This window comes from Lissotriton vulgaris, unplaced genomic scaffold, assembly GCF_964263255.1.
Source record: "Lissotriton vulgaris unplaced genomic scaffold, aLisVul1.2 SCAFFOLD_219, whole genome shotgun sequence".
In the NCBI taxonomy this organism is placed as follows: Eukaryota; Metazoa; Chordata; class Amphibia; order Caudata; family Salamandridae; genus Lissotriton; species Lissotriton vulgaris.
This window is the reverse complement of record NW_028246735.1, coordinates 1,812,490-1,825,252: the sequence shown is the minus strand read 5'-3', so window position 1 is coordinate 1,825,252 and position 12,763 is coordinate 1,812,490. Positions and strand designations below refer to the sequence as shown.

Below are 12,763 nucleotides of genomic sequence, written 5' to 3'. Positions count from 1 at the left end.
GTGAATCCAAATGTTCATTGCTCATACCTGCAACAATACCAGGCCAGTGAAGACCCAGATTAATTTTTTTACATACTTTGAGAGAGTCCCTGCCTGCACCTCCTGTCTACGTGGACGATCGGGACAAAACATAGCTCCCGTACAGTCTGGTGAACTCCAAACAGCCTTTCAAACCATTAACCTTCTACGGATAAGCTACTAGGTCCAGGAAGGACTTAACCTCTCATTTTGTAGGGATTTTAGGTAAGTGTTTGATAGCTTTAACTTTGTCAACGTGTGGCCTACTCATATTAACGTTGAATTGGTACTCTAAATACCGGATGGAGTCTGCGGCTAGTGTGGAATTTTGGCATTTTCTACAAGGCCCACCTCTTTGAGGGCTTAGAAGACAGATCCCAATTGCAGGAGCTGAGAGTCCCAGTCAAGACTAATGATCACTATGTCTTCCAAACAGGCAGCTACAAACTTTTGATATGGTCAGAGAGCCCATGCCTATCAAACTTTAGAAGGCTGCAGCAATTCAATTGAGACCCAAGGCAGCACTTGGAATTAGCACAAGCCTGAAGGGGTGAGGAATGCTGTAGTTTCCTTAGCTGTTGCAGTAAGTGGGATTTGTCAGTACACTTTCGTGAGATCTAGGGTAGAGAGGAGATTTGCTTTGCCTAACTGTTCTAATAATTCAACAACTCTTGGCATGAGGTAAGTATTACATTTTGAGATATTGTTTAATTGTCGAAACTCAATACAAAATCAGATGGAGCTGTTTGGTTTGGGGACTAATACGATTGGGGAACACTAGGCACTAGTGGATGGTTGTATGATGTCACCTTGTAGCATTGACTCTACTTCCTTTTCTACTGTGGCCCTCCTGGCTTCAGGTATCCAGTTGGGGTGTAACCGAAACACCTGCTTCCCTCACACTATTATGTTGTGGTCTATAAGGGCAGTTCTCCCTGGTTTGACTGTGAACACACCTCCATATTTCTGGAGGACCTTATGTAACTCGCCCTTTTTTTGTAGAGATTTGTGTGCCTATTTTCAATTCACTTGTTTTAGTGGCTTAACCCTTTGGTGTGAAGTTAATCTCTAATGTTTGGGAATCAGTTAACAACAGCTATCTGGCTTCAGGGGTGTTTGACTCTTTCCATTTCTTCAGAAGATTGATGACCTAATCGAATAGTTAGGCAAAGCAAAGCTCCTTTCTACCCTAGATCTTAGAAAGTGTGCTGACAAATCCCGCTTACTGAAACAGCTGAGGAAAAGACAGCATTCCCTACCCCCACAGGCTTGAATCAATACAAAGTGATGCTCTTGGGTGTCTAGGGAGTTCCTGCAACCTTCCAGAGGTTGATGGTCAGGGCCTTGCGACCATATCAAAAGTTTGCAGGTAAATGTTTGGATGACATAATGATCTTTATTTTGGGCTGGGACTTTCACCTCCTGCACTTGAAATCTGTCTTCTCTGCCCTGAAAGAGGCCGGCTTTGTAGTATACACCGAAAAGTCCACACTAGCCACTGAGTCGATCAAGTAATTAGGGTACCGAATCAACGCTAGTATGATTGGGCCACAGGTGGATAAAGTTAAAGCTATCAAAGACTTACCTAGGCCCTCACGAAATTAAAGGTTAAGACCTTCCTGGACCTGGTAGGCTACTGTAGAAGGTTCATTCCCCACTTTTCAGATATTTCTCACCCGCTTACCGATCTGCTGGAGTATGTACAGCACTCAGAAATCAGGGACTGGTCTGCTACACGTCAACAGAGCTTTGCCCATTTGAAGGAGGTTTTATGTCATGACCTTGTATTGCTATGTCCTGATTTTAGGAAGCTGTTTGTAGTGCAGGCTGATGCATCCGGTTATGGACTGGAGGGTATTCTCTCCCAGGCTTATGCAAAGGGCCTGCTTTGCCATGTTGTGTACATAACTCAGAAACGTCCACCCTTGAACTCACTATGCCACGGTAGAGAAGGAATACCTTGCAATTAAGGACATGGGGGAATCACTGCAATACTATTTGTTGGGACATTCCTTTGTTCTTCATACTGATCGGGTACCCCTTGTATGGTTGGCATGTAGTAAACAATCTAACACTCAGATTCTTAGATGGCTTTTGGCAACTCCAACCAACACTCGTCGGGCTGGCTGCCTTTAAACCCATATTGATTTCCTTTCCCGCACAGTCTGCTCTGCATAGCCCAATCGCAATGGTTGGGGAAGCTGTGAAAGGGCCAGCATGAAGTCTTATAGATGGCTACCATAGATTCTCAGAACGACATAGAGAGTACGGGTATAGCTGATCAGCTGCACTTAAAATCTGTGAGTCCAAGAGGCCCGCCCCCTTCAGGAAAAAAAGAGAAGATGGACGACAAGAAGGACAGAGGGGACGCCGAGTCCATGAGGAAGAGAAGTGATGTGAGACCGAGAGAGGTGATAGGATGGGAGAGAACAAACGGCGGTGCAGTTTCCAAGTCAGACTGCTGTGCGTGAGATGCAGGAATATTCTGGAGTCATAACCGAGAAGAGAGAGCCATACACCCAGCACAACTGTGTACCCCAGGTGACCTAAAGGAAGAGGACGCTGTGGTCCAGACCGCTATCGCTCAGGAAATAAGCTGTAGCACAAAGCAAGTATTGTGGTGCATGATGTCTGAGCGGGAGTAGAGTCACTGTGGTCTGGGAATCAGAGGTAGCAAAAGAGGGCGGCTACTTGAGGGCCAGGAGACCTCTGATATTGTTCACAGGGGTAAGGTGAGGTCAGGGGAGCACCACACATCCGGTACATTAACAGAGCCTTCACTGGTGAATGGTAGTGGGTTTAAACTGGCAACATTTAGTGCTCAGGACCATTTTGTGTCTTCCAGAGGGTCTGCCTTTCCTGACAAGGACTGTTCAAAGGGGAAACCACTCTAAAAGCAGCCCTGAGCATGAAGACTAAAGAATGGAGTGACGTAAATCCGGACTGCCTAAATTGAATAAACCGTAAATGTGTATTACCTCCCTCCTTATAAAAAACAAACCTTTACAGCCCCTATACTGACAAGTGCTAAATAAATCATTGACACCTACACTGCTTGTATTATGATCTGTTCAATTAACCTGTTACGCACCTCCCTGTGTCCTGCTGTATGCTGCAGGTGACCAGAAAGGCGTTGCATGATAATCCTGATATTGCCATGTTTACGAGGGCATGTAAATGCTTAATATTAGATACATAGACGAGACATCCACACAGTGGAAGGGGGGCCATATAATCAGGAGGCAGGATTGGAAGATATCTTGGTGTACAGCTAGTAGCTGAAAACAGTTAGGCAATGGCAGATTTGCACACTGCTCTTGCACTCTACAAAATGGGACTATATTAATAACAAGCGAAAATGGTTACTCCTAAAGTGACAAGCTTAATAGAATATTTAATTGAGTCATGACATCATAAGAACTGTACATATGACAACATTTTAAAGTTCATGATTATAGGCCTTTTTATGATACACTAGTTAGTTATGCCTAGTTAAACCGATATGAAATTTTAGAATTGTCTGTTCAAAAGTATTAAAAAATAAACAGTAGAGCAGATCTAGTGAGGTCAATACATCTCAATGGTGTTAAGACAGGAGAGGAAAGTAATGTAACATTGGTACCCTATCACTCTTAGCATGAAATCAACCAAGAGAAGAGAGAATCTGTATTGTATTCCTCTAGCTCCCGCAATCCATTCTTTCACTACAGTACTCGTTTCAGCTTCTGTTAATGTCTCTCTAGACGATATTCCAGAGTCAGAGCATCTAGGAACAGAAGGATGTCAAAATTTGAGAGCTTTAGGCAAGAAGCCACTAAGTTTCCTGATTATGATGCTACAAAAACTATTTCTAAGCATGAACTGGCATAGATGTACAACTGTCGACAGCGACAGTAAAATACCACTTGAAGAGATTATAAGGCATCCAATGCCTCAATATTAATAGAAAGAGCATCCCACTCACCTTTTTCTTTTTGAAGATTGTGTACACAAAAACAAATTAATAAGAGCTCACTAGAATTTGCTTTTACATAAGATCTATTTATTATTGCTCAATTTATAAACTTACCTCTTGCTTTAAAACAATCACCTATCAGAGAAAATATAGAGCACTCTCAATTAATCTTGTTTTCAGGATGTGTAAAATATTTCATCATCAAACACTTTATTCAATGTTTTCAACCATAAAAGTATATAAATATATATACTAAATATATTCATAACATATGTAAAACTAGAGACAGAAAACCTCAATTCAGAACACTGTGCTGTGTCATGCCGTTACAAAATTTCAATGATTGATGGGAGTGTACCTTTAAAATGTAATAAATCAAAGTGTCAAAATCCCCATAAGAACTTGACAAGAAATACTTTATAATTAGTTACAATGGGCATTTGAAAAGAGATATAGTTAAAATACAACAAATAAAGGACACCAAAGGTAAGCGTCATATAACAAACACATAGGTACTGGGAGCCTGAGACAAAGAGAGGGTATAATGTGGTATCAGTCTTGCCAATCACTCCAGCGCCCTGCACCTGAGGAACCATCTCCAAGGAAGGTACTGTACGGAGGAACCATCTTGCAACCTCTTGTTGGTGGCATCCAAATTGCTTATATGAAGGGTGATCAATGTTTTTCTTGGACAGGTATAACCAGCACAGAAGAAAATAACGTGCTCTAGTCATTCCTCTGACTGTTGGTAAACTCGACATACAGTGCTTATTGGAGGCAAACGGTTCCACTTTGCTAGTAAAGACATTAATGGTAAAGCGCCATAGTGGACCTTATGGAAAAGGGACTTTGCAGCTAATCGGTTAATAGAATGCAAGAAGGGTTCACTTTGAAAATCAAGTTTAAAATTAAAAAAAGGGAAGTAAACGGCCCTTTGGAAACATTCTGGAATTCGATTGAGTACACATGGTCCTATAATGCATCCTTAAGTGTAGTGGTGGATAGGTAGGTTGTTGATGCTGAGGAAGACCAATAGTCCCCTAAACTGACTTGTACTAGCAGGTTTTGGATGTAAGATAACCACTTAATCTTACCCCAACTGTCCAGTGATACTACGTCCTCCAAGACTCGGGGAGAGGAGTTGGCCTAACGGCTAGGGCGGTCGACCTCGAATCTGGGGAACCGGGTTTGAGGCTTGGTAATGACGCTGAACATCCTGTGATTCTGGGCAAATCACCTAATCTCCCTGTGCCTAACAAAAAATAATCTGTCTTCATGTAATGCAACTGGTGCTATGTAAAGCGCTCTGATACCCGATACGGGTCAAGTTTGTGCTATATAAATCTCTGCAAAAAAAAAAGACTCTACGATGGTCGTACAGGTCTGCAGAGTGTTTCAAACTTCTCTAATAAAGTAACAGCCTTAATTGGCCCTCATGTGTCATTGAATTGAGACCAATATCTTGTCTTAGTGGCATTAGCGGAGTATTATTTGGGAGGTCAGGCAGTGCTCACAAGAATGTATTCTCTGCTACTGCACGTTTAGTCAGATTTAAAGCAGCCCATACTTTGGCCCCACACAGAGCAATGCCCTCTGCTTTAGCTCTGTACAACTTAAGTGCAGGAGAAATATACCTGCTCCGGGATATCCTATGATGTCTTACAATTGCAGCAGAGAACTGAGTTAAAGTTAGGCTGCTCTTCTCAACCTGTGGTGCAATAACATAGATCTGATTAACCTAACCCCCAAAGAGTCAAACTCACATACCCCATCCAGAGGTCAATCTCTCCAGCTTTATCGAACACCTAAATGTTTTGTGAGGGCTAAAGGCCATAAACTTCGTCATAGAATGGTTTATTACAAGCCCCAGTTCAGTGCAAAAGTCTTCAAATGTATTCACCAAACATTGTAGTTCACTAGCGGTTTTTGAGATCAGAAGGGTGTTGTCTGCAAATAATAGGAGAGGGTATTTGCGGCCACCAAGGCAAGGGGCATCATTAAATTCGCTTTTCCAGAAGATACATTTATTATTGCTCAATTTATAAACTTACCTCTTGCTTTAATTAAATCACCTATCAGAGAATCTATAGAGAAGACTAACTTAATCTTGCTTTGAGGATGTGCAATTTATTTTACATTGCCTACTGGGGAAACTAGATAGTAAAAGAAAACTCAGAAAGGGTTGTATAATATATCTGGGAGGATTTTCTAAATATTCTTATTACTCTTTGCAAAACTTCTGAAGATGTGATATACATAAGATATTTCTGTTCATATAGGCATATATAGTTTATGTATTTCAAACTGACCTAACTAATTTACAATTAATATACTTTTCTAGAGCCCTTCAATTATTGGCATGGTTTTTTGATGTATATGACATTAAGCTGCCTTGCACTATAATAGTTAGGGGCTCTAGTTTAGTAATAAATTCAATGTAGTTTATAAAAAGGTTTCAAAGATATGTAACAAACAAAATGTTCAGATACTGTAAACCTTAAAACTATGTAAAAAACTGCTATCATTTGGAAATTCTTTCTTTAGATATACTATCATTTGGAAATTCTTTCTTTAGATATACTATCATTTGGAAATTCTTTCTTTAGATATGTCTGCTTAAATAACGAATGAATGATTTATGAATTTGAAAATGGTCATTTATGAATATTTTCTAGATGGAGTTGAAGAGTCTAAATCGAGTAAAATCCATGTGTGTATTTCTTTGTGTTTAGTGTTGTGGTGCAGAGTGGGACTTGCTTTGCTCACCGTGTAGGGGACTTATGGTTTTGTATAAAGGAAACAAAGTTCAGCTAATAGCCCATGTGGAGCAAAATATAATTCTCAACTTCATTGAAAGCAAATGATGCAAGACAGGCAGTAACGATCTGCAGACAAGTTGTTCAACAGATGTACTCTATCTTAACTAGATTTGTCCTTGCCCTCACATTTGTTTCAATGTAATTTCACATACCTTTTTCCTTCTGGAGTGTGTCTGAAATGGGGAAAACAAATGTGTTACTTGTGCAGATTTAATACTCCATTACTATAAATTTACAAGCAAACTTTCAAGAGTTGTTCAATAATACGGCAACTGTGGTCGGGTGAAATTCTCTAAATTCAAGCAGTTCACAAAAATTTCTGGTATTATGTTAAAAATGATGAGATTGAAAATGTCCCACCACAATGAGCATTCAACAGTCAGGATTGAACAAAACAAATGAATCTGCATTTGGAACATTACAAGACCTACAACCATGTGCACCATCTTAGCGGCTGTGTAAAAAGTTTGCACCTGTGCGCACATTCAGCTTACATGATGCCTTCATATTGTGACGTGATGAATATAAGATATTTTTAAATAAAGTCTTGTATTACTACTTGAAATCATAACCACAAGACCATCCCTTCATCATGTATCTGTCTCGGCCTCATTCTTCTATTTATTTCTTATATATGCCGTAACCTTAGATAATGCTTATGTCCACTCACATCAGCAGCAATAAGGTATAACTTGTGGCCAATATTTCAGATCCTTCTCAATGAAGAAAAATAAATGGATAGTGTTCAGCCACCTACCTTTGTACAAATCCGGCACTAATGGACCATTATGATGTCGGGCCTACACCAGCTCACTCCTGGGAGCGACCAACTTCCGGTTGGCAGTCCCGATCGGCTAATTACAATGCGACCAAACACTGTTCGGTCACATACTCCCTTCTCTCAATGGCTTAAACCAGCTGCAACACAAGGTCCCATTGAGAAAAGTGAGGTGTTGTTCATCCTTGCACCCTGTGATAGGCACCTCAAGGTGCCTACCACAAGGTGCAGGTCATAATAGGGGGCAACATTGGTGCCTTCTCGGACCCCAACTGAAGGCAGCATGTACAAGGGGGCCCTGCTGGGGGCCTCCAAATACACTTTCTGACATGGTTTCCATGTAGGACAGGCCCGCATTATAAACATGCCGGAAACTGAACTGTGGATTGTAATCCGAATAGCCGGTAGGTCCGCGTCGGTCAGAGCCTTTACGGACGGCATCGTAATCGGCCCCTAAGATGTTACCCATCTAACATGAACTGAAAAGAAATGTTAAAATTAAAATCACAATAAAAATATAAACCCTCAGCTGCTAAGTATCAGGCTAGCTAATAAACACAGAAACATTATCCAATACTTAATGGAAGAAATCCAATTGGGGTTTCTGATTATGCCATCCTCGAGATGGGGGAATGCCAAATCATTACAATATCTGATTGTTCAGGGACACAGTGTACTCCAACCCCTCCTCTTCAATGATGAGTATCACACTCAACAACACTAAGCAACAGGACATTTATTTAAAAATATTTATTTTAAACTTGTAACTCAGTACATAAAATCTGAATGTTAACAACACAGACTATAAAAATAAATGTAGTAAATATTTTCATGATGAGAGAAAAACGCAAAAAAAATTCTAACATCAATATTAAGTCCTTATCGTACTAACTCCCTCATGCTTTTTTGAGGTGATATGCTTAATTTGCTGGAGCATTAAATAGTGAGTCTCTTCTAGTTTCTCAGTGCCATGATCTTAGTTTTGGGAGAAAACATTTCAGGTTAGTGAAAAATGCTATTATTCATCAAGTTTGGAGAGGAAATATTTGTTTCAGTGTAAGGCAAACATCATGTCATACATGAACGTGACACGCCATACTTTCCAACTCAAAAGGATCACCTTTAATTACATAATTAAACATCAAAACAGCCTATCTTAACTTAATATTGCCTGACATAGTGGTTCCACATAATTTCAAATGTAACATAGCATCCCTCTGGAGTAAGGTCAGCCAACAACAACGGCTCCACAGAAATGTAAAACAGGCCTTTTACTTATAACTCTACATGCACATTACCTTTTAATTTTATACCACCATTATTCATGTTAATTTGCCCCATTCATTGGTTTTACAATATTTCTTAATGTCAGAGGCCATCTGTGGGCCAGATTGGCCAAGTAGGGAATTCCACCGCCCCTACTATACACTGTAATAAACGTATACTCAGACACCTGATTAAAGAGTAAGGTAACAGCAAGATAGGCCAGGATACCTAAGATTCTTGCTCGTTTTGCTTTAACATTAAACAACAAGCATTGGAAATGCAGTAGGTCTCACATTTATTAGAGTTGGAGCTATTGGCATTGAAAATTGAATTTTCGTTTACTATATGCACACAAAGAACTTGTTTGAATATTCCTTTGACGCTGTCAATATAAACTAAATGCTTCAAAACTTATGAATGGGTCCAGTTGTTTTGAACTTTAATGATTTACTCTGTTGATGATTGAATGTGCAATAATGCTAACAAAATTGATTGTTCTACTCTGAACCTCTGCTTTTTATATGCCAACGGTGGGGAGAGCATGGTCTGTGCCCAACTGTGGCTCAAAACCTGGCATCTTCCATTGACAGGCCTGGGAAGGGACTCCAGTCCTGGCATTCTGGTGCAGAGGGGCACTGTAGGAGGGTTGTGGCCCCAATCTCAGCATAGTAGCTGCTGCAAAGCCTCTCGAGGCAGACACTAACTGTGGCCTGTGCAGTGCTGCTGGCGTGCACGGGTGTGTTGACACAAGAGATTAAGTAAACCCACATGAGTAATGACAGTGGACCTGATTATTTGATCTTGTGTTGGAAAGAATAATGTTAGCCTGCAGGCAATGAAGCTGCGGCAAGGGGGAAAAAGTCAGCCTCTAAGTATTGTATACTGAGCTCTGGGGCCCTACCCCGAACAAAGAATCTCTAAATAAATGCACGACACCTTGAGTGTGACTGTGCTCCCCATAAGTGCTGCAACAAGAAAGGGAGTATTTGCCAGTATACCATCTTTCAGACCGACATCAAGGTGCATCTGAATAGCCCATCAACGAATAAATGGTAATGTTGGGTGTGCCAAGAGCCTACAGAAGAGATTACAACAGGTCTTATAGACAGCACAAGCGCTGTTGAGGCTTGACCTAAAAATGTATATACTATGAGAGCTAAGAGCTTGTAGCTCTGATATGGCCGGCTTCATGCAATTTGAGGAAGAGAAAAACATGATTAGATAACACTCTTTTCTTTGAATGAAATTCAGCCATCAGAGTTAATTACCCTTTCTTAATGATAAAGCGTTCTTTTTTACAAATAGTTTGTCTGTAAGCGGTATAAATTGGCCTTGCTCTACACAGGTGTAAATTCACTCATAGAATGTTCTGCGCCTAAAGTGAGAGACACCCATAGGCCCTAGATTATATTTTTCAAGTTTGAATATGCTACGCAACGTTACCCTAATCATGTCAGTGTTTTGATTATGAAACTACATGTTATGTTATGTTATGTTATGTTATGTTAATAACATTTATTAGGCGCAACAGCTGCCCCAGCAAAGCGATATATTGAATATTATCACTCTGATAAACACTGCAAAATGTGTCAGATTGCTGTTTTTTGGTAGTTCTTTCTGCCTTTGAAATATATCCTATTCTGTTTGTAGAGGCTGTCGAGAGTTGTCTTCTGAAGGATGCAGGTCATGTTGAGTTGCCTTCCCTCCCATTGGCACAGCTCTGGCAGCACCTGAGCTCCTTTCAGGCTCCCAGTCCCAGGGCTTGGTGGAAAGGGGGTGTCTAACATCTCCCTCCCACGGCATCTTTCTGCACTGGTGTTCCCTAGATGCTTCAAACAAAGCTTTCTCATTCACTAAATAATCAGCAAAGCTTCTCTGAACCGAAAGAAAAGGCAAAGTTCTCTGCTTCCCCGGAGGAGCTGTTCCTTTTGTAAACGTGACCTTACATGGTCTTCTTGAATAAGGTTGAGCCGTGTTTTCTTGTGCTCTGCTGGGGCCATGGGAACTACCTCTCGGGCAGCCACAAAATGCCCGACTGGCATCGAGCAGCAGAAATGGCATTTTTTAATGATGTCGTTTTAAGGGGAATCCATTATGTACTGAAAAGATACTTAAATTCTGCAACTTATCTGCAATACACCGCTGGCTGGGACTGAGACTGAGGCAACAATTACTTTAATACCCAAGCCAGGAAAGTCACCTAAATACATGGACTCATATAGACCAATATCGCTATTGAACTGCGATTATACATTTTTCTCAAAAATCATGGCTGATAGACTAAGTAGGGTCATTCCAAAGTTGGTTCATCAGGATCAAAAAGGTTTTATTAAGGTTCGGTTTTTGAAAGAGCTAACGTTTTCACTTATTGGCACCATAGATATGGCCTCAGTTTATAAACTCCCCTTGGCGGTGATTGCCCTTGACGCCGCCAAGGCATTTGACCGGGTAAATTGGGTTTTTCTTAAGGCATTGTTACAACATCTTAAGTTAGGAGAACATTTTACTAATTCTCTTTTATCCCTTTATCACTTCCCGACTTCCCGAGTTTTGGTTAATGGGTTATTAACTCAGCCTGTCAAGATAATGCGTGGGATGAGGCAAGGGTGTCCATTATCACCCTTGCTATTCGACTTATATATAGAACCGTTAGCCTGTAAGATTAGGAGCTCAGATAAGATACCTCCGTTTGTGGTAGGGGGCTGGTCAAAATAAATCAGACTATATGCGGATGACATTATTATTTACTCTACCAACCTCCAACAGTCATTGGAGGGTCTTATAGATCTGACTAAAGAATTTGGAGCTGTTTCAAGTTACAAGATAAATCAGGATAAGACGGAGATCATGACCTGGAATCTAAATACTGAAGGGGTAGTTAGTGAAACGGAAATGAGATATTTGGGGGTCAGGATCACGCATAACATCGGGGAGCTCACTAAGGTTAACTTTTATTAAGACAAAAAGAGAAATCTCAGCTACCCTTAGAGGTTGGATGCATCTTCCATTGTCTCTGTATGGCCGAACTAATTTGATAAAGATGGTGATTCTACCAAAGGTGACTTTTTTGTTTGAGACAATTCCTCTGGTCTTCAGGAAGGAGTGGCTGGTTAAATTACAGAGCGAGATTAGTTCTTTTTTATGGGCGTGAAAAGGGTCTCGCCTCTCTTGGAAAAAGTTAAGGAGAAAAACTAGCAAGGGGGGTCTGGCGGCCCCGGACTTCCAAATCTACGCGTGGCCCTTTTTATTAAAAAAATGTAGGATGTTGTTAGGTACCCCGACCTCGCCAACGATCGGAGAACTTTTCTGTGTAATGCTCAAAAGCTGCAATTGTAATGAACATGGATTTCTCTATAAGTTTGCGGACCCTAAATTCTTTAAGAAGGTCAGACTTAAGGTTCTACGGGATTTGGCAGAGCTTTGGTTCAAAATTAGGAGGCTATTAAAAATTCCATATTATAGCTATATGGCCTCGATGTGGGATGCTCCAGGGTCTCCGCTGTGGACGAACGATGCTCTGGCTCTTCCATTAAGGAGGGCGGGTCTTCAGATGTGGAAAGATTTATTCCCAGATGGTAAATTGATCTCTTGGGGACAATGTCAGCAATAGTGGGGGCGAGGCTTTTCAAAATTCAAATATTTGCAGATTCAGAGTTACAATATAGTTGGTGCTCAAAATGATTTTGAAGAAAAACTTTACTTGGATGGCGCCTTCAAGAAAGAGGTGGCCGTATGGTATTGGCTGATATTGGAGATGGATGACGGTCCCTACTTGCTTCCTGAGGCTCTATGGGGGGAATGCTTGCCGAAGATAGCGAAGGAGAACCAATGGCAAGTAACAATGGCTATATTATATAAAATAGTCAAATCTGCAAATTTAAGATGAAACCATTAGTTTACGATCCATAGGGCGTATAGGTCACCCCG

At 40.8% G+C, this 12,763-nt stretch overlaps 1 protein-coding gene across 12 annotated transcripts in view; it reads right to left on the bottom strand.

Annotated features, from left to right (window-relative positions):
• LOC147665765 (butyrophilin subfamily 1 member A1-like) overlaps positions 1–12,763 on the bottom strand; it is a 523,821-nt gene that overhangs the window by 354,760 nt on the left and 156,298 nt on the right. For 6 of the 12 annotated variants that reach the window (XM_086949524.1, XM_086949523.1, XM_086949526.1 and 3 more), the window contains exons 5-6: positions 6,945–6,965; positions 4,088–4,108 (exon numbers count right to left, since the gene is read on the bottom strand). The exons of 5 other annotated variants lie outside the window; for them this stretch is intronic. In XM_086949524.1, coding sequence (XP_086805650.1) covers positions 4,088–4,108; positions 6,945–6,965 — 42 coding nt within the window. The remainder of the gene's footprint in view (positions 1–4,087; positions 4,109–6,944; positions 6,966–12,763) is intronic. One more of the 12 variants, XM_086949525.1, reaches the window with a different exon arrangement.